This window comes from Saimiri boliviensis, chromosome 21 (genome assembly GCF_048565385.1).
Source record: "Saimiri boliviensis isolate mSaiBol1 chromosome 21, mSaiBol1.pri, whole genome shotgun sequence".
In the NCBI taxonomy this organism is placed as follows: Eukaryota; Metazoa; Chordata; class Mammalia; order Primates; family Cebidae; genus Saimiri; species Saimiri boliviensis.
The window spans coordinates 13,094,252-13,119,229 of NC_133469.1; the positions used below are offsets into that span (position 1 = coordinate 13,094,252).

General features: G+C 52.9%; 1 protein-coding gene across 7 annotated transcripts; it reads left to right on the forward strand.

Moving 5' to 3' along the window:
• The first annotated feature begins 3 nt into the window (after positions 1–3).
• BAIAP2L2 (BAR/IMD domain containing adaptor protein 2 like 2) lies at positions 4–24,877 on the forward strand. 7 transcript variants are annotated; one of them, XM_074391130.1, is made up of 15 exons: positions 4–890; positions 1,363–1,882; positions 2,020–2,095; positions 2,890–2,976; positions 3,313–3,374; positions 9,796–9,867; positions 10,087–10,203; positions 11,141–11,287; positions 19,519–19,671; positions 20,010–20,145; positions 20,277–20,502; positions 22,594–22,734; positions 23,395–23,602; positions 24,074–24,120; positions 24,406–24,877. In XM_074391130.1, exons 3-15 carry the CDS (start codon positions 2,026–2,028, stop codon positions 24,479–24,481), a joined length of 1,542 nt encoding a protein of 513 aa, XP_074247231.1. In that variant the 5' UTR covers positions 4–890; positions 1,363–1,882; positions 2,020–2,025; the 3' UTR covers positions 24,482–24,877. The 7 variants fall into 7 exon arrangements, with proteins under 7 accessions (XP_074247231.1, XP_039318985.1, XP_039318983.1 ...); XM_039463051.2 differs by having other exon boundaries at positions 1,363–1,874; XM_039463049.2 differs by having other exon boundaries at positions 1,363–2,095.
• Positions 24,878–24,978: the final 101 nt, after the last annotated feature.

Genomic DNA, 24,978 nt, shown 5'->3' on the forward strand with positions numbered 1-24,978 from the left:
CCTGTTTTCCAGGACCCCTGGGCAGGGACACTTCCTCTTTCCTCTAGGCCGCCCCTAAACTGGCCCTTAGGGTGTTCAGAGGCAGCTGCCAGGTCCACGTACCCCAGGCAGGCCCAAGGGGGCCACACTCCTCAACCTCATCTTGGCAGACGAGGGCAAGCCCCATTTGCCACCCAGGGAGGCCGGGGACTCCACACAGACAGGCGGCGCATGTGCAGGGCCAAGGTCAGCCCAGGGTTTGGGCGACTCCAGCTCCAGCAAGTGGAGCTGGGCGGGCCAGAGTGGCTGTGGGAGCCACAGAGGGCGTGGCCCCACCATGAGCCACAGGCCTGAGGACGGTGAGGAGCAGAGCTGTGTTCCCCTCCAGGGCTGCCTCTGTGGGTCTGGCAGGGAGGGTCCTGGGGGAGGGCATCGGGCAGCACCAACCCAGTAAGGTAGGCAATGCCTGGTATAGGCAGGTGGGAGGGCGGGGCCCCCAGGGTCAGGGTCCTTAAGAAGGGGGTGGCTCAGGAAGGGGAGGGCTCATCCACATGGGCACTTGTACCAGCCCATGGCTCCTAAGGGTGAATAATTGAAGGGCAGGTCACACGAGCCCGCCCGTCACAGGATGCCTTCCCCGCCGGGTCTGGTTACGCCCCAGATCGCATTCTGACATCCCCAGCTGGTGAATAATTAAGCTGCCTCCTCCTCTGAGGCAGGCCTCCATCTCCAGGTCCCACTCTGCAGCTTCCTCATTGCCGGCCAAGCCGTGGGCCCCTGAGAGACCACCCACCACTGCTCCCAGCCGGGCCATCGCCACCAGCTCCCAGCCTCCTGCTCAGACCGGCAACAGCCATCCCATGGCCCCCGAGATGGACCAGTGCTACAGGTCCACCATCGCCATCTACAAGGTGAGCACATGGCAGCTGAGCCAGGGCCCCAGCCCCTCCTCCTAGAAGCAGAAGTCAGGCCTGCTCTGGAGGACAGAGGGCCAGCTGGGGCTGCAGGTGTCCTTGGAAGGGAAGCCTGGAGCCAGGCTGGGCCAGGGGTGGGTACGGGGGTGAGGATCTCTAAAAGCTCTCAGCCACACACTCAGCAGGAACTCCTAACTCCCAGGTGCTGGAAAGGCAGGAGGGGGTCCAGGAACCCGTGGTGGGAATTGTTGAGAGTCCTGATGAGAAGGGCCTGGCCGTTCAGCCTAGGAATAAAGACCCTCTCTCTCTCTCTCTCTCTCTCTCATTTCTGAGCCCCTCACTCAGACTTCCTGCTTCACCCCCAGGGGGTTGCTGGTCTCCACAGACGTTTGTTGAGCACCTCCTGTGTGCACCTGTAAGCCTCACATCACCCACCTGTGAAGTAGAAAATGATCCCCCTGTTTCATAGATGAGAAAACTGAGACCAAAGAGGTTAAACAGCTCATTCAAGGTCATGAAGGGAGGAAGAGTTGCTGCTGGGATTTGAACCAAGACCCAGGTCCAAGCAAGCCTAAGTCCAGGCCAGTCTCCACCATGCAGGGAGCCCTCCACCTGGCCCCCGCCCGGGGTGGCCCACGCTCATCCAGCCACACTCTTGCCCATGGCGGGGTCTTCTTGGAGGAGGGCGAGAGCTGCCCTTGCTGCTGGGGCAACTGTGTGCAGCCCCATGTGTCTGGCTCGGCAAAGCCTGGACTCAGGGCAGGGCTGAGCTGTGCTCAGTGGGGACCACAGCCGGTGGGCCTGCTTCAGCCCAGTGGGAGGAGGAGAACCTTCCTGGTGCATTATCTCAGGAGGCACCTCGGTCCCGCCAGAGCAGGTGTGACCAGGAGCTGGCTGCGAGGGGACCATAGCTTGGAACAGGAAGCCAAAAATGGGATCTGAGGCCCCTGCAGCCAGAGCCAGGATTCTGGATGAGCCTAGGTTTGTAGGTGGGCTCCCCAAAGTCCGGGGGCTTCTCACTGAGCTGGGGGTGCCCTGCCCCTCATGCCCGGTGACTTGGCTCTGTCCATGGTTTCTTCTCCCTCCCGCATCTCCACATTTTTCCCTCCTGGCCCCCGGCTTCCAGAGCATCATGGAGCAGTTTAACCCCGCCCTGGAGAACCTGGTGTACCTGGGCAACAACTACCTTCGTGCCTTCCATGGTGAGTACCTGCCCGGGCCACCCAGCACCAGCCCTTAGCCTCTGCTGTCCCCACCCCGCCCCGAGGCCGCTCTGTACCCCCAACCCAGAGTCTCTGTACCCCACACCTGTTCATACTCAGCCCTACACCCTCCTACCCACCACCCCCACCCTCACGCCCCTGCAGCCAGAAAGGCCTTATGCACTCCACTCTCCTGTGCCCACGCATCCCTGTCCACACCCCTCATTGCCCTCTCCTTCAGGTGTCCCCAGACACTCCCATGATACAGTACCAGGCCCTGCAGGCCCACATACCCCGGGGCATCCCCTGATGGTGCATACATTTCTAGGTGTCACCTCGATGCCACCTACTGAACCCACCCCCTATACCCAGTCCCACCTCTACACCCAGGCTCACGCGGCAGCTGGCTTCCTCACTCTGACCCGCCACCATCCACACACCCTGCAGCTGGCCTTGACACTGCCTTGATCCCCATGCAAACCCTTGTACCCGTCCACTGTGGCCACCCATACCTGCCAATAGCAGCCCCCTACCCACTAGTGCTGATCAACCCTGAAGCTCAGGGCCACCCATCCCCCTGCTTCTTAGACGCCCTCCACGGCACCTCCCTGCCCCAGCCCTCACCCTATGCCCCTGCACCCAAGCTCCACAGCGCAACTGGCCACACTCTCAGGGGCACACACAGACGCCCACACCCCACCCACGACAGACACAGTTCCCTCCAGATGCAAGCAGCCTCCATGAGGGGGGGGTGGATGCAGGGTTGGACCCGACCCATCCCTTCTGGTCCACAGCCCTGTCTGAGGCGGCCGAGGTCTACTTCAGCGCCATCCAGAAGATTGGGGAGCATGCCCTGCAGAGTCCCACCTCCCAGATTCTGGGTGAGGCTCCCCCTCCACGGCAGACCCCATTCTCGGGCCCTCCTTTGGCACACTTGCCCTTCCAGGATGTCCTGCGTCCCTGACACAGGCCTTGCAGCCCAAGGCCCAGAGCCAGACTCTGGGATCCAGGCTTCCCGTCAGCACTCCCTGCCAGGTTGCCCCTGGGCTGGGACACACATGGCCTGGCTCCCGGAGAGCCATATGGGAGGTTCCCGGACTTTGGTCCCAAAACCAAGCCTGGGGTAGGCCCTCTGTTGGCTTCCAGGGGAAGAGGTGGCGGGCGGGCGGGCAGGGCGGCTCCCGACACCTTAACCACAGCTCCATCCATGCCTCCAGGGGAGATCTTGGTGCAGATGTCTGATACCCAGCGACACTTGAACTCCGACCTGGAGGTGGTGGTGAGTATCAGACCCCAGGGTCTGGAAACAGGCTGGGTTCCAAAGAGAGGGCCCCGCCTGCCAGATGACCGTCCCAGGGAGGATGACCTGCCCCAGCTGGTCCTTAGCCACAGCAGTGGCTGCCCTTCCCAGCACCTGGCTTCGTGGGGCACAGTTCCCTGCAATAGTCATTCAAGCTTCTAGCAGCCCTAGGAGGCCGGTGGCATTTCTGCCTCGATTTTGCAGAGGAAGAAATGGAGTCTCAAAAAGCCAGTCATTGTCCAGGCGCGGTGGCTCACACCTGTAATCCCAGCACTTTGGGAGGCTGAGGTGGGCAGATCACCTGAGGTCAGGAGATCGAGACCATCCTGGCCAATATGGTGTAACATCATCTCTACTAAAAATACAAAAATTAGCTGGACATGGTGGCGCGTGCAAGCTACTCAGCAGGCTGAGGCAGGAGAATCGCTTGAACCAGGGAGTTGGAGGTTGCAGTGAGCCGAGATCGTACCACTGTACTCCGGCGGGCAACAGAGCAAGACTCCATCTCAAAAAAAAAAAAAAAAAAAAAAAAAAGCTAGTCATTGCCTAAGAGCTAGTCATTGCCTGAGATGCCAGAGTGAGTGGAGGCCCAAGGAAGAGAAAGGACTGCTGCCCCCTCCCTGCCCTCCTCCCTGCAGCCTCCCAGGGAGTAGCCACTCGGACCTGACTCTGTCATGCCTTTGAGCAGAACCCTTCCACGTCCCCACTGCCCACAGAACTGAACACAGGCTCCTCAGTGAGGGGTCCTAGGCCCTGCCGCTCCAGCAGCTTCTCCCGACACCCCCAACACAGCCCAACCCCCCCCCGAAGAGTGGGCCCTCTGCTGGTGTCCCCACTGTGGGGCTGCTGCCCTGCTGGCCTCTAAGCCTAGAGCCACCTGTCCCTCCCACTGCTGCCCAATGCAGCTGTCCCCTCCTCCCCGAAGCCTCCTCTGACCCCCTGGGGCAGGTTCAGTCTCCCCTCCCCCTGGACTCCACCAGGTCCTTCTGTCTGTCCTTAGCTCGTGGTGGGTTCAAAGCTCAGCTTCACTAGTGACTAGTTTTGTGACCTTGGACTCTGGGCTTCTGTTTACCTATCTGAGAAATGAAGATAATCACAATAACTTCCTCCCAGGACTCTCAAGAGGATGAAGTGAATTAATAAACACAAACTGTCTGCCCTGGCCCCCGCAAGGCCCCTGGGTACCTCAGCTATGATAACTAGAAGTTGCCTCGCCTGCCCCACCCCTCCCGAGACTGGGAGCTCTACTAAGGCCTCCTCTCCATAGCTCCAGGGCCTGCTGCCAGCAGGGCCTCAGTGACTGCCACGGGAAAGAAAGCTGAGGGAGTGGGCTTGGCTAGATGGAGAGAAGAGAGGGCTTTCCAAGGGAGCCTGGCAGCGGGCATCAGGCAGACGGGAGCCAGGGCTTGGGCGCAGGGCCTGAGTGGGAGAGGTGGGTGGGGTCTGGTGGCGAGGCGTCTCAGAAAGTTGGGAAGGAAATTTCAAGTAATTGTTTTCCTTCCAGCGTGTGAAGGGGAACTGCTGGAAGTCAGGGTGCTCTTTGCAGGGGGACACCATAAAATACTGATCAGTTGGGCATAGGGAACAATCTTTTTTTTTTTTTTTTTGAGATGGAGTCTCGATCTGTCACCTAGGCTGGAGTGCCATGGTACGATCTCAGCTCACCGCAACCTCTGCCTCCCAGGTTCAAGCGATTCTCCTGCCTCAGCCTCCCGAGTAGCTGGGTCTACAGGTGCCCGCCACCATGCCTGGCTAATTTTTGTATTTTTGGTAGAGATGGGATTTCATCATGTTAGCCAGGATGGTTTCAATCTCTTGACCTCATGATCCACCCACCTCAGCCTCCCAAAGTGCTGGGATTACAGGCGTGAGCCACCACGCTCAGCCAAAATAAAGTTCTTAAATATCTTAAGTGTTAAGCTCAACAGATATTGACAGTTGTGTGCCCTATGTGGCCAGTGTGTTAAAGAGGATTTATTTAGAATGTTTTCATCAACCCAGAAAGTTCTCATAAGTCCCTGTTGTTAATCTTGTGCCCTAGGGGCAAACACTTGCTGACTTATATCTCTTTTATCTTCATTTGACTTGAATTGTACACTATATATTCTTTTGTGTCTAGCTTCTTGCACTCAGCATAGTTTATAAGATTAATTCATGTTGTTGCATTGTATGAATCTGTTTGTGTCACTATCAAGGAATACCTGAGACTGGGTAATTTATAAGGAAAAGAGGTAGATTTTGGCTCATGGTTCTGCAGGCTGTACAAGCATGGCACCAACATCTGCTCAGCTTCCCATGAGGGCCTCAGGAAGCTTACAATCATGGCAGAAGGTGAAGGGGGAATACCAGGTGCATCACATGGCAAAAGAAGAAAGCTCTTTTGATTGATTGATTGATTGATTGATTGATTTTTTGAGACGAAATTTTGCTCTCGTTGCCCAGACTGGAGTGCAGTGGCATGATCTTGGCTCACTGCAACATCTATCTCTCAGGTTTAAGCAATTCTCCTGCCTCAGCCTCCCAAGTAGCTGAGATTATAGGCACCCACGACCATACCCAGCTAATTTTTTGTATTTTTAGTAGAGACACGGTTTCATCACATTGGCCAGGCTGGTCTCAAACTCCTGACCTCAGGCGATCCACCTGCCTTGGCCTCCCAAAGTGCTGAGATTACAGGCGTGTGCTACCGCGCCCGGATGCTAGGCTCTTTTTAAACAGCCAGATATTGCATTAACTCATTACTACAGGGAGGCGACCAAGCCATTCATGAGGGATCCGCCCCCATGACCCAAACACCTCCCACCAGGCCCCACCTCCTACACTGGGGATTACATTTCCACATGAGATTGGAGGGGACACAGATCCAATCCATATCACGTATGTATCAACATTTTTTTCTGTTTTATTTCTTAGAATTCCATTGTATGAATATCCCACAATGTGTCTATCCATTCTTCTGCTGATAGTCATTTGGGTCATTTCCAGTTGAAGACTGTTATGGAACTATTATGAATAAGGCTGCTATGAACATTCTTGTACAAGTCTTTTTATGGATGTATGTTTTCATTTCTGTTGGGCAAATATCTCGGAGTGGAATTAGCAGGGCATGGGGTTGACATATGTTTATTAGAGTTCTCCAACATTCTTGCGCTATTCTGCATTCCTGCCAGCAGTGAATGAAAATGGCTGTTGTTCTAAATTCTTGCCATTGTTCAGCGTCATCAGTCTTTTTTATTTTAGTCATTCTCGTGGGTATGGAGTGGTGTCTCACTGTGGCTTTGTTTAGATGTCCCTGATGACTAATGACTTTTAATGTGCTTGCTGGACATTTGTACAGCTTCTTCCTTAAGATGTTGGTTTAGCCTTTTACTCATTTTTTATTGGAGTATCCTTATTGTTGAATTCTTTGTATAGTTAAGATATGAGTCCTTTGTCAGTAGATGTATGGGAAATTTTTTTTCAATCTGTAGCTTGCCTATTCATTTTCTTAATACTGTGTCTTTAATGAACATGAATTATAACTTTTTTTTGAGAGAGTCTTGCTCTGTTGCCCAGGCTGGAGTGCAATGGCATGATCTCAGCTTACTGCAACCACAACCTCTTGAGTTCAAGTGATTTGCCCTGCCTCAGCCTCCTAAATAGCTGGGATTATGGCGCCCACCACCACGCCCAGCTCAGTTTTTGTATTTTTAGTAGAGGTGGAGTTTCACCATGTTGGCCAGGCTGGTCTCGAACTCCTGACCTCAGGTGATCCACCCGCCTCAGCCTCCCACCTGTAAAGGTGTGAGCCACTGTGCCTGGCCAAATTATAAATTTTTATAGCCAGAAATGGCACTGCACACCTATAGTCTTAGCTCCTTTGGAGACTGAGGTGGGAGGATCACGTGAGCTTAGGAGTTCAAGGCGTAAGTTGAAGCTCTGATCGCACCATTGCACTCCATTGTGGGTGACAGAGCAAGACACTATCCCTAAAGATATAAATAAATAAATACATAAATGTTTATGAGGCCCAGTTTTGCAATTTTTGTGCTTTTATTTTTTGCAGTGGTTTGTGCTTGTGTCCTATCCAAGCAATCTTTTCCTGCCCCGTGGCAAATATATTCTAAGTTTTCTTCTAGAAACTCTATTTTATGGACTTTACATTCCTTTCTATGATTTGTCTTAAATTTATTTTTGTGTATGGAATGAGATGGAGTCAGAGTTTAATTTTCCCTGGATGAGTATTCAGTTATTCCCACATCATTTTTAAAACACTTCCCTTGATTCACTGAAATGACTTGATATCTTGGTCAAAAATTGATTTGGGGCTGGGCACAGTGGGTGGATCACCTGAGATCAGGAGTTCAAGACCAGCCTGATCAACATGGTGAAACCCCATCTCTACTAAAAATACAAAATTAGCCGGGTGTGAAGGTGTGCGCCGGTATTTCCAGCTACTCAGGAGGCTGAGACAGGAGAATCGCTTGAACCCAGGAGACAGAGGTTGCAGTGAGCTGAGATTGTGCCACTGCACTCCCGCCTGGGCAGCATAGCAAGATTGTATCTCAAAAAAAAGATTGATTTTACATATATGTGTGGGTTTCTTTCTGGACTCTGTTCCATTGGTGTGTGTGTCTAACCTTATGCTGATATCACACTGTGTTAATTACTGTAGCTTTATAGTGAATACTGAAATCAAGTAGGCTAAGTACTTTTTCTTTTTCAAAATTATTTTTCCTATTCAAGATTCTTTGCATTTTATCTAAATTATGGAATCCATCATCTTGTCAATTTCTTTAAGAAAGGCTTCTGGAATTTTGATAGAGTTGCATTATCTATAAATCAATGGTCATCTTAACAATATTGAGTCTTCCAGACCCATGAATATGGTGTATTTCTCCATTTACTTTTCTTAGTAATGCTTTGTCATTTTTAGCAAGTGACATTTGCAGAGGTGGCAAAAAGATTCCCCAAGAGTTACTGGAGGCTGGGCACAGTAGTTTATGCCTGTAATCCCAGCACTTTGGGAAGACAAAGTGAACAGATGGGTTGAGGTCAGGAGTTCAAGACCAGTCTGGCCAACATGGAGAAACCCCGTCCCTACTAAAAATACAAAAATTAGCCAGACATGGTGGTGCACATCTGTAATCCCAGCTCCTTCAGTGGCTGAGGTGTGAGAATCATTTGAACCCAGGAGGCAGGGGTTTCAGTGAGCTGAGATAGCACCACTGCCACTCCAGCTCTGACAACAGAGCAATGACTCTGTCTTTAAAAAAAAAAAAAAAAAAAAAAAAAGGTAGGCCGGGCGCGGTGGCTCAAACCTGTAATCCCAGCACTTTGGGAGGCCGAGGCGGGTGGATCACGAGGTCGAGAGATCGAGACCAACCTGGTCAACATGGTGAAACCCCGTCTCTACTAAAAATACAAAAAATTAGCTGGGCATGGTGGTGCGTGCCTATAATCCCAGCTACTCAGGAGGCTGAGGCAGGAGAATTGCCTGAACCCAGGAGGTGGAGGTTGCGGTGAGCCGAGATCGCGCCATTGCACTCCAGCCTGGGTAACAAGAGCGAAACTCCGTCTCAAAAAAAAAAAAAAAAAAAAAAGAGTTACTGAGTTCCTCTGTCCATAGAGTTTGCAGTGCATGGTCTCAACCACGGGATCTGCTGTTAGCTCCCTGTACTTCTGTGCTGAGGTATTCCCAGGACCCTGTAATGAAGTGTGTGCCCCAGGGAGTGGAAATGGGGAGGGCAGTCTCTGTCTAATCCATGGGGAATTTCTCAGCCTGCTCTGGGGTTGGTGACTTCCTCTGTCAGAAGCCACCTGCTCACAGCCTGTTATCTGCCTGTAATGGACACAGCAAGAGCTCAAAGTTCGCTTCCATTGTCAACCGCTTTTTCTTTTTTTTTTTTTTTTTAAGATGGAGTCTCACTCTGCCACCCAGGCTGGAGTGCAGTACTGTGATCTTGGCTCACTGTAACCTCTGCCTCAGTGGCTCAATCTTGGCTCACTGCAACCTCCACCTCCTGGGTTCAAGCGATTATCCTGCCTCAGCCTCCTGAGTAGCTGGGATTACAGGCATGAACCACCACGCCTGGCTAATTTTTGTATTTTTAGTAGAGACAGGTTTTTGCCATGTTGGCCAGGCTGGTCTTGAATCCCTGACCTCAGGTGATCCTCCCACCTCAGCTTCCCAAAGTGCTGGGATTATAGGCACAAGCCACTGCACCCGGCCTGCGTGTTTAATCATTTCATCCACCCTCCAACCAGGGGCTCTTCTTGTCTCCGTGTCTCAGACAGATGGGCAGGTGCCTGTATGCGAGGAGCATGGTGGGAGGTCTCTTACAGCAGAAAGTGCAAGGGGGTGCTAGAGCCTGGGAACAGTAGGGGGGCCTTGATCACCCTCACCTTGCACTCCACGCAGGTGCAGACATTCCATGGAGACCTGCTGCAGCACATGGAGAAGAACACCAAGCTGGACATGCAGTTCATCAAAGTGAGTCTGACCTCCCCACTCAGCCTCCAGCCCCTTGAAGGCAGGACCACCTCTCCCGTTTGACAGGTGGGCAGTGCTGAGTGTTGACTGGCCCCATATTATCCAGGTTCCCAGCTGAGCTCCCAGTCTCCAAACTTCCAGGGCCCTGATCTCTGGAAGGGGTGTCTTGAGCTCTCTGATGTAGGGGGATTCTTCCTTCCCCACTCCACCCTCCCCCAGGACAGCCGCCAGCACTATGAGATCGAGTACCGCCACCGAGCGGCCAACCTGGAGAAGTGCATGTCTGAGCTGTGGCGCATGGAGCGCAAGAGGGACAAGAACGTGCGGGAGATGAAGGTGCCAGGGCCGGAAGGGGGAAGGAGGGTGGGCCAGGAAGCCGAGGAGGGCTGGGAAGGGCAGTGGGCAGACCTCGGGTTGAGACCAGGATCTGGGAACCCCGAATGCCCCCCTGAGCTCCCCCACCGAGCACCACCCCAACTATGAGGATCATGGCTGGGGAGGGCAGCCAGCCTCTGGTGGGGTTGGCGTCACTAGCTCCCAGGGCCATGCCCAGCACCGATCCTTGCCCCGTGGCTTCCTAGCCTTCTCCAGAATCCCCCGGCCTCTCCTGCAACCCCATCCCACCTCCCGCTTCTTCTATTTCATCGAGAAAATTGCTCGCCTGTACATGGTGACAAAGGTGTCATCCACCAGCTGCCCACTCTCCTCCCCTCCCTCCTGCCAGGCAGAGGTATCCCACCCCAGCTAAGGCCCTTACCTGCTCCTGAAACTGGGGCCCCATCCCTGGCCTCTGTCTCCAAGATCCAAACCTATGGATTAACCTTCTACCTCCCTTCGGGTCTCTGCTCCTGGCTCCTGGCTCCATTAAGTAAGCTCATGTCTCCCTCCTCTGAACCTTCCCCCCAGGTAGGGGCTATTAATCTACTCATTCATATTCTCATTAAACCCATCTCCCTCCATCCCCCTGCCCACCAATCCCATATCTGGGTTTGTCCTGGGTGCCACGGACAGAGCGATGGCTCAGACACCCTCAGACACCTCCAGCCCTGCCTGTGACAAGCACCCAGGCAAAGAGGACGCAGGGCCCAGACTCATAAGGACAAGGATGCCCATGAGGGGGCAGGCTCAGGAGCTAGGATGGGCTGGGTGATGGGGGGTGGACTTGGGGAGGGGGCAGTGAGGAAGGACAGGAGTGAACAGCAGGTGCCTGTGGGGGAGGGGGAGGATGAGACACTCGCCCACTGCCCCCAGCCAGAACTCCCGTTCCCCCCAGGAGAGTGTGAACCGGCTGCACGCCCAGATGCAGGCCTTCGTGTCTGAGAGTCAGCGGGCAGCTGAACTTGAAGAAAAGCGGCGCTACCGCTTCCTGGCGGAGAAGCACCTGCTGCTTTCCAACACCTTCCTGCACTTCTTCGGCCGGGTGAGCTGCACTGGGGGGCCACAAGTGGGGCGCTTCTGGGAGCTGCACCTGAGCTGCTGTACACAGAGATTTCCCTTCCTTCTTCCCTCTGCCCTCCCTTCCTGCCTGTCTGTAGGAATTCATTTTATTTTGCTCTCTCTATCCATTTCTTCCATTGTTTCTGGGCTTGCTTGTATCACTGTAGATTCACTCATGTATTCACTCATGATTTTGTTTGTTTTTTAATGCATTCACTAATTCATGTGTTTATTGATTCATGTGCAGACCATTTTTTAATGCCTGCTTGTATATTCTCACAATTCATAAATTCATTAATTGATAGGTTGGTTCAGTTATTGTCTATTAATTTTATTATATTATTTATTTTTGAGACAAAGTTTCATTCCCATTGCCCAGGCTGGAGTGCAATGGCACGATCTCGGCTCACTGCAACCCTGCCTCCCAGTTTAAGCAATTCTCCTGCCTCAGCCTCTCCAGTGGCTGGGACTACAGGCATGCACCACTATGCGTGGCTAATGTTTGTATTTTTAGTAGAGACAGGGTTTTGCCATGTTGGCCAGGCTGATCTCAAACTCCTGACCTCAAACAATCTGCCTGCCTTGACCTCCCAAAGTGCTGGGATTACAGGCATGAGCCATCATGCCTGGCCATTTTATCGTATTATTTAAATCTGCTATGCTCTTGCTTTGTTCTGTCTGCTAGACTAGTCAGACTCTCTCCTATTTCATTGTGTTTCTAATAGATTCCGCTTTCTGAATTTAGCTGCTATGTTGTTTGGTGCATTTTTGGTTATGACTCTTCTACCTTCTTTGTAAATATTGCCATTTATGTACTTAATGTCTCTCTTAGTCAAGTCTGATGCTTTTAATTCCGCCTTGTCTGATATTAACACTGCCCTTTCTACTTTCCCTTCTCTTTGCTTATCTCTTCCTATGTTAAGTATATCTTCTATTACTAACATATAGCTGACTTTTTTCCCTGCATTTTTCCAATGTCATTCTTTGGTTCATTTATTCAACAGATTTTTTTTTTTTGAGACAGAGTCTCACTGTGTCACCCAGGCTGGAATGCAGTAGTGCAATCTCAGCTCACTGCAATCTCTGCCTCCTGAGTTCAAACGATTCTCCTGCCTCAGCCTCCTGAGTAGCCGGGATTACAGGTGCGCACCACCACACCTGGCCAATTATCGTCTATTTATAAGAGACAGGGTTTCACTATGTTGCTGGAAGTTTCGCTCTTGTTGTCCAGGCTGGAGTGCAATGGTGCCATCTCGGCTCACTGCAAACTCCACCTCCAAGATTCAAGCAATTCTCCTGCCTCAGCCTTCCGAGTAGCTGGGATTACAGGTGTGCACCACCATGCGTGGCTAACTTTTGTGTTTTTAGTAGGGACAGGGTTTCACCACCATGTTGACCACACTGGACTTGAACTCCTGACCTTAGGTGGTCTGCCTGCCTCAGCCTCCCAAAGTGCTGGGATTACAGGCTTGAGTCACTGCACCTGGCCCTGGTTCGGGTTTCTTATCCCTGCCAGGCTCTCCCCAAGTCTCTGGATCTGAACCCAGGAGCCCAGGAGCACATGGCTGGATCCAGAGACCCAGACTTCAGCTCAGGCTCCCATCTGCCCGCTCTTACCACCTTACCCAGCCCCAGGCTCAGCTTTCTTTTCCCCTACTCTTCCACTAAAGGTCCTCCAGGGAGAAACAGTTTTCCTTTTTAAAAAACAGTTTTATTGACATATAATTCACATAGGATTCACCATTTACAATGAACACTTTCTGGTTTGTAATATGTTCACAGAGTTATGCGTCTATCACCACGATCAAGCTTAAAATATTTTCAATATCCCCTCAACAAAAACCCAGCACCCCGGCCGGGCACGATGGTTCATGGCTATAATCCCAGCACTTTGGGAGGCTGAGATGGGAGGATCACCTGAGATCAGGAGTTTGAGACCACCCAGGCAAACATGGTGAAACCCCATCTTACTAAAAATACAAGTTAGTCAGGCGTGGTGGCACACACCTGTAATCCCAGCTACTCGGGAGGCTGAGGCAGGAGAATCGCTGGAATCTCAGAAGTGGAGGTTGCAGTGACCTGAGATTGCAGCATTGCACTCCGGCCTGGACAATAAGAACAAAACTCCCTCTCAAAAAACAAACAAACCATAAAACCAAAAATACAAACCGGTATTAGCTGTCAGTCCCAGTCTTCCCACCCACCCCAGCCCTAGACGAACGGTAATCTATTTTCTGTCTCAATGCATTTGCCCTTCTGGACATTTCATATAAATGGAATCATATTGGCCAGGTGTGGTGGCTCACGCCTATAATCCCAGCACTTTGGGAAGCCAAGGTGGGTGAATCACAAGGTCAGGAGGTCAAGACGAGCCTAGCCAAGATGGTGAAACCCTGTCTTTACTAAAAAAAAAAAAAAAAAGTATAAAAATTAGCTGGGCATAGTGTCAGGCACCTGTAATCCCAGCTACTCGGGTTGCTGAGGCAGAGAATTGCTTGCCCCAGGGAGGTGGAGGTTGCAGTGAGCCAAGATTGCACCACTGCACTCCAGCCAGGGCAACAGAGCGAGACTTCATCTCAAAAACAAAACAAAACATAACAAAAACGAAATCACACAATACATGCTCCTTTGCGACTGTCTTCCTTTTTAGTGCTGAATAATATTCCATCGCTTGGATAGACCACATTGTATATACTGATTTACTCAGATGTTAGCTGATGGACGCCTGGTTGCTTCCATTTTTTGGCTGTCATGAACCAAGCTGCTCTGAGCACCCATGTGCAAGTCTTTTTGTGGACATATGTTTGCATCTGTCTTGGGATATAAGAGTAGAATTGCGGGGCCATATGGTTACTCTATGTTTAACTGTTTGGAGAACTTCCAGACCCTTTTTCAGAGTCTCTGGAAGTTTCCATGTTTATCAGCAATTTATGAGGGTTCCAGCTGTTCCACATCCTCACTACTACTTGATATTGTCTTTTTTTTTTTGAGACAGTGTCTCGCTCTGTCACCAGGCTGTAGTGCAGTGGCTCTATCTCAGCTCACTACACCCTCCAACTCCCTGGTTTAAGCCATTCTCTTGCCTCAGCCTCCTGAGTAGCTGGGTTTACAGGCACACGCCACCACAACCAGCTAGTTTTTGTTTTTTTTTTTAAGTAGAGATGGGGTTTCACTATGTTGGCTAGGATGGTCTCGATTTCCTGACCTTGTGATTACCTGCCTCAGCCTCCCACAGTGCTGGGATTACAGGCGTGAGCCCCCACGCCAGCCTGTTTTTTTTGTTTTTTTTTTTTTTTTTGAGACGGAGTTTCGCTCTTGTTACCCAGGCTGGAGTGCAATGGTGCGATCTTGGCTCACCGCAACCTCCGCCTCCTGGGTTCAGGCAATTCTCCTGCCTCAGCCTCCTGAGTAGCTGGGATTATAGGCACACGCCACCATGCCCAGCTAATTTTTTATATTTTTAGTAGAGACGGGGTTTCACCATGTTGACCAGGTTGGTCTCGATCTCTCAACCTCGTGATCCACCCGCCTCGGCCTCCCAAAGTGCTGGGATTACAGGCTCGAGCCACCGCGCCCGGCCGTTACTGTCCTTTTTATGTAGCCATCCCAGCAGGCGTGAAGCGGCATCTCTCTGCAGTATTGATTTGTGGTTCCAAGGTGACTAGTGACATTGAACATCTTTTCCTGTGCCTCGTGGCTATTGATATATCTCCTTTGGAAGGAAACTCTTTTTTTTAACCTGTGTTAAACTCCTTTTTGCCTGTTAAACAGTTAACCACCAACATTAAGAGAAGAGCTGAGCCCCTCCATGACTGCTTTGGATGGAGCTGTGGCTTGACCAGATTTTCCCCTACACAAGGGGTTCATCGTTGTGCATTGCTTTAAAGGAATGCCTCAGGCTGGGTAACTTATTTTAAAGAGAGGCTTATTTGGCTCTCCATTCTGCAAGCTGTACAAGTGTACTGCCAGCTCTGCTCCTAGTGAAGCCTCTGGAAGCTTAAAATCATGGAGGAAGGCAAAGGGAAGCTCGTAGCCAGAGAGGGAGCTGGTGGGGGTAGGGGTGCCACACTCTTTTTTTTTTTTTTTTTTTTTTGAGATGGAGTTTTCCTCTTATCTCCCAGGCTGGATTCCAATGGCATGATCTTGGCTCACTGCAACCTCTGCTTCCTGGGTTCAAGCAATTCTCCTGCCTCAGCCTCCCAAGTAGCTGAGATTACAGGAATGCATCACCACACCCAGATACTTTTTGCATTTTTACTAGAGGTAGGATTTTACCATGTTGGCCAGGCTGGTCTTGAACTCCCAACCTCAGATGATCCACCCACCTCAGCCTCCCAAAGTGTTGGGATTACAGGTGTGAGCCACCACGCCCAACTGCCACACTCTTTTAAACAAGGAGATCTTCCATGATCTCATACAACTCATTACCGTAGGGTAGAGCACCACCATTTATGAGGGAGCTGCCCCCATGACCCAACACCTCCCACTAGGTCCTGCCTCCAACACTGGGGCCACAGTGGTGGGGGGCGGTCACATTTCAAGATGAGATTTGGAGAGGACAGATATCCAAACCATATCACATAAGGAGCAAGTAACTTGTCTGAATCAGATGGACTTTAGAACATCCAATATATAACTCTTAAGCAAATATATTTACTTGTTGCTTTATTTATAAGTAGAAGGCACACTTAGGGCCGGGTGCAGTGACTCACAACTGTAATCCCAGCACTTTGGGAGGCCAAGGTGGGCAGATCACAAGGTCAGGAGTTCGAGACCAGCCTGGCCAACATAGTGAAACCCTGTCTCTACTAAAAACACAAAAATTAGCCGGGCATGGTGGTGGGTGCCTGTAATCTCAGCTACTCTGGAGGCTGAGGCACAAGAATGGCTTGAACCCAGAAGGTGGAGGTTGCAGTGAGCTGAGATCATGCCACTGCACTCTAGCCTGGGTGACAGAGTGAGACTCTGTCTCAAAAAAAAAAAAAAGAAGGCACAGTTATAATAAGATTTAAAGAACTCTAGGTGCCTGGGCACAGTAAGTTGAATGAGAAATGTCTTTCTTATTCAACTTCAATAATTAGTCTTAGTTCAAGTCTAGTCAATAACATGCCTTCCTACCTTACTCTTAGTTTCTCCAGTTTTTTATTTTGTTTTTTGTTTTGTTTTGTTTTGAGACCGAGTTTCACTCTTGTTGCTCAGGCTGGAATGCAGTGGTGCGATCTTGGCTCACTGCAACCTCCACCTCCGGGGTTCAAGCGATTCTCCTGCCTCAGCCTCCCAAGTAGCTGGAATTACAGATGCCTGCTACCATGCCTGGCTAATTTTTTGTATTTTTAGTAGAGACAGTGTTTCACCATGTTGGCCAGGCTGGTTACAAACTCCTGACCTCGGGTGATCCACTTGCCTCAGCATCCCAAAGTGCTGGGATTACAGGTGTGAGCCACCACGCCCGGCCACTTCTCTGGTTTACTGCAGCTGTGCAAATGTATCTCCAGGATAAATGCCTAGAAGTGGAGTTGATGAGTCCAAGAATATGGTCATTGGTTGCACCAATTTATATTTCCATCAGTAACGTGTGAGTTTCTGTGCTTCTGTACCTCTTGACAACAGTGTGTGAGCAAACTTTCTGATCTTTGCTAATCAGAAAGGTAAAAATGATATTTCAGTGTAGCTTTACCTCATACTTGTCTTAAAAGTGAGCTTAACATCTTCTCATGTTTCAAAGCCATTTGATTTTCTGTGCTGTGACATGTCAGTATCTTTTCATCTGCTTTTCTTAGTAATTTGTAGGAGCTCTTGATATGTTACTAAAGCAGCTTTTTCTTCGTGATGAGTTGCAAATATCATGACCAGTTTGCCATTTATCATTTGCCTGTGTTACAGTGGTTTTGCCATACAAAAACATTATTTATTTATTTTTTGAGACAGAGTTTTGCTCTTGTTGCCCAGGCTTGAGTGCAATGGCAATCTTGGCTCACTGCAACCTCTGCCTTGAAGGTTCAAGCTATTCTCCTGCCTCAGCCTCCCAAGCAGCTGGGACTACAGGCATGCACCATGACGCCTGACTGACTTTTTCATTTAGTAGATAGGACGTTTCACCATGTTGGTCAGGGTGGTCTCCAACTCCTGACCTGTACCTCAGCCTCCCAAAGTGCTGGGATTACAGGTGTGAGCCACCATGCTCAGCAAAAACATCATTTTTATTTAGGAAAATGTATCAGTCTTTTCTTTTTGAGTTTATGGGTTTGGTGTCATACTTAGAATGACTTTTCCACTTTGTATATATATTTTTAAATTTTTTCCATGGCCTCCTTTATGGTTTTGAAACTCTATGCAGTATTTCTTCTCACTACCATTTATTTTAATTTTTGTGCTTACATAGTGGGGTATATATTTATGGGGTACACATTTGATAGATGTTTCAATACAGGCATACAGTGTGTAGTAATCACGTGCTGGAGAATAGGGCATCCATCCCCTCAAGCATTTATCCTTCGTGTTACGAACAATCCAATTATACTCTCTCAAACCCCTTTTAAAATCCAATATGCAGAACCTAATGCTCTCACTTTGCTTATGCCTCTGAAACTTGGGAATTAAGGCCTTTGGGTTTCATCTTTGTGCTCTTCTGCTAATTAGTTACCACAAGGAAGCAGAGGGGCTGTCCACTTAGTGACCAGCGAGGTTAGCTGCTCCCGTGATGGGAGGCACCGAGCCTTCCCATTATTGCTGCCTGAATTTGATGTGAGCTTGTCGGTCATGGGGCCAGGTCAAGGCAGAAATCATTGAAAGGTGTAATCAGAGGGTGCATCTTCCAGGAAAGACCAATACAGACCACTTCATTGCTTACTGAATGTGAAACCTTGAGCCAGTCGCTTCACTTCTCTGACACTCGGCATCTTTTATAAACTGGAGAATAATAATTGCAACTACCACCAGGGTTATTGTGAGAATCAAGTAAGATGATGCCGATAAAGCATTTAAAGCAGGGCCTGGCACAGAGTCACTGCTCCAAAAGGGAAGCTTTTCTTTTTTTGGAGACGGAGGTTCACTCTTGTTGCCCCGCCTGGAGTGCAGTGGTGCAGGATCGGCTCACTGCAACCTCCGCCTCCCGGGTTCAAGTGATTCTCCTACCTCAGCCTCCTGAGTATCTGGTATTACAGGCATGCATCACCACGCCCAGCTAATTTTTTATATTTTTAGTAGAGATGAGGTTTATTCATTTTGGTCAGGCTGGTGTCGAACTCCCGACCTCAAGTGATCTGCTCACCTCGGCCTCCCAAAGTGCTGGGATTACAGGTGTGAACCACCACACCCCCGGCCAGGGGGAGCTTTTCTTAAGGTGACAGTCTTGAGCTAGGCCTTGAGGGAGAGGGATTTTGAAAAGGAGAGGGAGAGATCTTTATAGCTGGAGAACAATTCTGATTATACCTGGGATTTAATTTATGGAGGTGACTGAGTGACAACACAGAAAGGTCAATAGCACTGACAGAAGTTTTAGGTCAGGCATGGTGGCTCATGCGCCTGTAATCCCGGCATTTTGGGAGGCTGAGGGCCTCAGTTCCGTACCAACCTGGCCAACATGGTGAAACCCCATCTCTACTAAAACCACAAAAATTAGCTGGGCATGGTGGCACATGCCTGTAGTTCCAGCTACTCCGGAGGCTGAGGCAGGAGAATCTCTTGAATCCCGGAGGTGGAGTTTGCAGTGAGCTAAGATCGCACCACTGCACTCCAGCCTGGGCAACAGAGCCAGACTCATTCTCAAAAAAAAAAAAAAAAAAAAAAAGCATTTTCCAGAGTGTTACAGGGTAAGTCATGGGACTGGGTTCTTTGGTCGCAGTTTCTGGCTAAGAGCCATCCCTGATCCCATCACTGCAGACAGGAGGATGGAGCCATTGAGTGGCCAGGCCCGGGTGCTCCCCCTAGCCCTGAAGCCCCACTCAAAACACACGCACTGAGGGGCGGAGGTGGGGGTCAGGGGAAGCTCTTCATGGAAAATGGAGGCGCCTTTGCCAAAAGTGGAGGGTGCGGGGTGCATGGTGAGCTGACCCCGAGTGGCACCACAGCGGTCTTCTGGCTCTGTCCAGCTAGAAAATCTGGTTGTCCAGAGCTGGCAGGGACCGAGCTCTCAGGCCGAGGGTGCCATTTTGGGTCCCTAGGATTCAGGGAGCCTCCCGGACCTGGCTGACCCTGGTGTCCCCATCCTGCCAGGCCCGGGGGATGCTCCAGAACCGCGTGCTGCTGTGGAAGGAGCAGTCGGAGGCCAGCCGCAGCTCGTCGCGCGCCCACTCCCCCGGCCTGCTGGGCCCTGCGCTGGGGCCGCCGTACCCCTCGGGCCGCCTGACGCCCACGCGCCTGGACATGGTGAGGACCTGGGCGCCCCCGCCGCCGTTCGTGCCCCCGCCGCCGTTCGTGCCCCCGCCGCCGTTCGTGCCCCCGCCGCCGTTCGCGCCCCCGCTGTCCCCCGTGAGGCCCTGGGGCCTCAGGCCCCGCGCCTGGAACCTCCTGCCCCCCATGCTCCCGCTTTACGCCACGCACCCCGGCCCACCCTTCCGCCCCGGCGCGTTCTCGGCGCCCCCGTGGTGGCCGGGCCTCCGCCCCCAGAGCCCCTACACCGACGCCTGGGACTGGGGGTGGGGGCTGGACTAGGGCGCGGCCCCCGCCCCCCCCGCCCCACCCTCCCCTGCCCGTCTCCCCCGCAGCCCCCGAGGCCCCTGGGAGAGTTCAGCTCCCCCCGCAGCCGGCACAGTTCCGGCTCCTACGGCCCGGAGCCCGACTCCAGGCCCGCGTCCCAGCTGGAGCCAGACCGCAGGTCCCTGCCCCGCACGCCGTCTGCCTGTGAGTGCCCCCACCCTGGGGCGGCGGGAGGGCCGAAAGGGGCGTGGGAGTGGGGCTGCAGCAGGAGGAATGGAGGGCAGACAGGAGTGAGAACTTCCCACCCACGTGCCGCCACGCTCTCCCACCTGCAGCCTCGCTCTACAGCAGCAGCACCCAGTGCTCGCGCTCCAACTCCTTTGGCGAGCGGCCGGGCGGCAGCGGGGGCGGCGGGGGCGCCAGGAGGGTCCGTGCCCTGGTCTCCCACTCTGAGGGCGCCAACCACACGCTGCTGCGCTTCTCTGCCGGGGACGTGGTGGAGGTGCTGGTGCCCGAGGCCCAGAACGGCTGGCTCTACGGCAAGCTGGAGGGCTCGTCCGCGTGAGTGGGAGCCTTGCAGGGGCTGGGGATGGGTTGGGAAGAAGGCCCTGGGGGCCGGGGACCGGGGGACCTGCCAGACTGAGGCTTCCCTGGCCTTCCCTGGAGGCCTCGGACAATGCTCCTCTCCTCCCACCCCCTACGCCCTGCCTCAGTTTCCTCATTCATTCAGTGGGAATAGGAAGAGCCGCCTTACCAAGTTCAGAATGGCGGCTTTTGAGAGGGGGCAAAGGATGGGGAATGGGCAGGTTCTTTCAAAAGCGTGGAAATGAGGCCGGGCGCGGTGGCTCAAGCCTGTAATCCCAGCACTTTGGGAGGCCGAGGCGGGTGGATCACGAGGTTAAGAGGTCGAGACCATCCTGGTCAACATGGTGAAACCCCGTCTCTACTAAAAAAAAAATACAAAAAATTAGCTGGGCATGGTGGCACGTGCCTGTAATCCCAGCTACTCGGAAGGCTGAGGCAGGAGAATTGCCTGAACCCAGGAGGCGGAGGTTGCGGTGAGCCAAGATCGCGCCATTGCACTCCAGCCTGGGTAACGAGCAAAACTCCGTCGCCAAAAAAAAAAAAAAAAAAAAAAAAAGAATAGCTTAAAAAAAGGCCGGGCGCGGTGGCTCACGCCTGTAATCCCAGCACTTTGGGAGGCCGAGGCGGGTGGATCACGAGGTCAAGAGATCGAGACCATCCTGGTCAACATGGTGAAACCCCGTCTCTACTAAAAATACAAAAATTAGCTGGGCATGGTGGCGCGTGCCTGTAGTCCCAGCTACTAGGGAGCCTGAGGAAGGAGAATTGCCTGAACCCAGGAGGCGGAGGTTGCGGTGAGCCGAGATCACGCCATTGCACTCCAGCCTGGGTAACAAGAGCGAAACTCCGTCTCAAAAAAAAAAAAAAAAAAAAAAAAAAGGCGTGGAAATGGCAGAAATCCTATTCCTGGAGCACCTACTATGTGCCCTCCTGCCTCCGGGAGGAGGCTGCCTTCCTCTGCAGAGTCAGCCCTGGAGCTCCCATGCAGGAGCCTGGGCTGGGAGAGGGGCTGAAATGTGCTCACCTCTTTGCGGTCACACTCAGTGGAAATCCTTAAAGCACCTAAACCGGGCTGTTTTTACACCAGCGCGGAAGAGCGGTTGGGGAGTTTCATACAGCGAGGTCACCAGAAAGGCCGGAGGACAGCAGGGCCGGCAGCTAGCAGAGGGAATGCGCAGGCACCACTGTCTTGCAGGGGAAAATGGGGCAGATGGGGCTGGCTAGAGCCAGGCAGTGCCCCCTTGGGCCTTTATGGGCAGGGGAATGTGCGGTGCCCCCTCCCACCCCTGCTGCAGGAGAGAGGACATGCAGGATGAACGTGTGCACGGCGAGGGGTGGTGGCTGCCCGAGCCAGCCCGCGGATGAATCGGTGGACTTGTGTCGAGTGGATGGTGGACGGGCAGATGGGTGGACCAGGGGAGGGGCGTGTGGGTAGGTGGAGGTCTGCGAGTGCACATGGATGGGCATAAACAGGAGGTCACTGACTGGGTGGTTGGGGATGTGGGAGAATGTGTGGATGTGGGGGCTAGACACTGATGGGTGATTGGAGAGGTGCTGGATGGATTGGAGAGGTGCTGGTCGGGTGCTGGATGGATTCGTGGCTGCACAGGGGATGGAGTATAGACAGGTGAGTGGAGGATGGGTGATGCTTGGAGGGGCTCTTAGTTAAGCACGAAGGTCCATAGCTGGGCAGGTGACCACAGGGACAGGAACGGAAGGGAGTCAGTGGGGAAGGAGACCACCACCAACAAGCATGCCTGCTTCACAGACCCACAGCGAGGACGGTGTGCCAGAGATAGAACCTTCTAGACTGCAGCTGTTACACCCCCCTGGGATGTTCTGGGAAAGTCATTATCCACCCTGGGACTCACATAGCCTGTAGGGAAAGTGATGGTGTGTTTTATCATCAGTAGGCACTCGCAGGTGAAACAGAATTAAACATACAGAATTGATTATAGTCAGTCAATTCCAGGCGAAGTCGCTTCCAGTGACCCTGAGGGAAGAATGTTTTCTTTTGGTCATTGTCCCTGGGCCTGGCTTGAAGGACCCTCTGTCTCTGACCCACAGGAGTGGCTGGTTCCCTGAGGCCTATGTGAAGGCTCTGGAGGAGGGGCCCATGAATCCTATGAGCGCCATGACCCCCATGACCTCCATGACCCCCATGATGCCCATGAAGCCCATGAACCCCGTGAACGAGCTGCCTTCCAGGTACCTGAGTCATCAGCAGTGGGGTGGGGGTGAGGACTCCGGTGAGGGTGTCACTGCCCAGCTGGGAGGATCTACAAGGTGCATTCTCAGTTTTGTTTTTGTTTTTGTTTGAGGAGTCTTGCCCTGTCACCTAGGCTGGAGTGCCGTGGTGCGATCTCGGCTCACTTCAACCTCCACCTCCCAAGTTCAAGCCATTCTCCTGCCTCAGCATCCTGAGTAGCTGGGACTATCGGCGCCCACCACCACGCCCAGCCAATATTTGTATTTTTATTAGAGATGAGGTTTCACCATGTTGGCCAGGCTAGTCTTGAACTCCTGACCTCAGATGATCCACCTGCCCCAGCCTCCCAAAGTGCTAGGATTACAGGTGTGAGTCACCTCACCCAGGTGGCAAGGTGCAGTCTTGAGCAGGCCCAGCCCCCTTCAGCCCCTGGAAAACCACCATGCTGAGGCCCCTCTCTCTGCACAGAAGGTCACTGTGTCCATCCCTCTGCCTCCTGTCAGTACCTTCCTCCAGGCCACAGTCTCCTTTCACGCAGCTGCCGGGAGGAAGCTGTTGGATGCCTCCTCCCTAAGGTGCCCCAGCCACTGGCAGGACAAGGGATTGGCCAGGCCTGCCCCAACCCCTTTCCCTCCCTCCCCTCCTGTCTCTGGACTTAGATCCTACCCACTCCGGGGCAGCCACAGCCTCGACGACCTCCTGGACCGGCCAGGCAACTCCACAGCACCCTCGGAGTACTGGGATGGTCAGTCCCGCTCCCGCACCCCAAGCCGGGTGCCGAGCCGTGCCCCCAGCCCTGTACCTCCACCCTTGCCCAGCAGCCGCCGCAGCAGCATGGGCAGTACGGGGGTGGCCACTGATGTCAAGGTGAGCCCTCGCCCACCCTCTCCTGGGGCCTCCAGCGGGCAGGGAGGCAGGAGAGCAGGAACCCCGAGGCTGTCACTGGGTGTCTGGCAGGGGACCCGCGTGCCTGGCTTTAGTCTGTTCCTCAGTGCAGGGAGGGTGTTGAGGGGCTGAGTCTGGGCTGGAGGGGAAGACCAGGGTGTCAGGGCAGCGTGTGGGCTGGGGCTGGCCGGTAGGACGGGGCTGGGGGAGGCCAGGGAGAGCATCTCTCATGGAGTCCTCCGAGGTGGTGCTCTGGCCCAGGGATTTCTCAGATCTGCAACCCACAGATTTCTGGGCTTCAGAACCTTAGGGTCTCATTTCCCAAGAACCTGGCATAGCAGGGACTCTCTGGCCCTGTCCTCTGCCCTATGGGCATTGGGATTGGGAAGGGAGGAGCATGGAATTGCTTGCCCTTTTCCCCACCAAACTAGCCCTTCCCCACCCCCACTGCAGAAACTGATGTCCTCAGAGCAGTACCCGCCACAGGAGCTCTTCCCCAGGTGAGTCCTCAAATGGGTCAGAACAGTGGCGATGGGGGTGGCAGGTGTGGCAGCACACACTTGTAATCCCAGCTACTAGGGAGACTGAGGTGGGAGGATCTTTTGACTCCAACAGTTCAAGGCCAGCTTGGGCAACACAGTGAGACCCCATCTCTCAAAAAAGAAAAAGAAGAAGATGAAATGGGGCAAGGCCTGGGTGGAGACGGAATAGGGGCAGGAGGCAGGACCTGGCACAGCCAGGTGGGGATCATCCGCTCCTCTCATCCCCATTCTCTCCTCCGACAGGGGCACAAATCCTTTTGCCACCGTCAAGCTTCGCCCCACCATCACCAATGACCGCTCAGCGCCCCTCATCCGCTGAGGTGGGGTCTGAGGTCTTGCCCCCCAGGACACCTGCCCGGGGACTGTTCGGAGTGGCAGCCACGGCAGCAGCAGCAGTGGCTACAAGAAATGGGGCGCTGAAACCAGAGATGGCTGCCCTTCCCCAGAGCACCCCGGCAGCCCGAGCAGCTCCGAAGCACTGGCCTGGGGTCAGAGACCTTCAAAGTAAAGCCGGCGGAATGGGGGGATAGGACAATTTCTTTCCCTCCAGGGGCTCCAGGACTCTCCCTGGGAGACCTATTTCTTGCCCCCCAGCATCTTTCCCCCTTTTTTGCCCCCATGGGGAGGAGCCCCTTGTACCCTCTCCGTGCCCCACACATGCCCTCTCTGTATGGATGTCTTTTGTAAATGATGAAAAATAAAGGAAGTGGATGCAGCTGCAGGATTGGTGGTGTCTTATTTGGGGGATGGGGCAGGGGTGAGGGATGGAGACTCCCCCATTGGAAAATGGGGTCCAGAGAGTACTGAGCTTTTGGC

Bases quoted from the DNA above. Each gene is read 5' to 3' on its own strand.
- BAIAP2L2 (XM_039463049.2), top strand. From the start codon at position 1,825: ATGGGATCTGAGGCCCCTGCAGCCAGAGCCAGGATTCTGGATGAGCCT. The intron at 20,503-22,593 runs GTGAGTGGGAGC...TCTGACCCACAG, and splicing joins AAGCTGGAGGGCTCGTCCGC to GAGTGGCTGGTTCCCTGAGG. The intron at 24,121-24,405 runs GTGAGTCCTCAA...CTCCTCCGACAG, and splicing joins CCACAGGAGCTCTTCCCCAG to GGGCACAAATCCTTTTGCCA.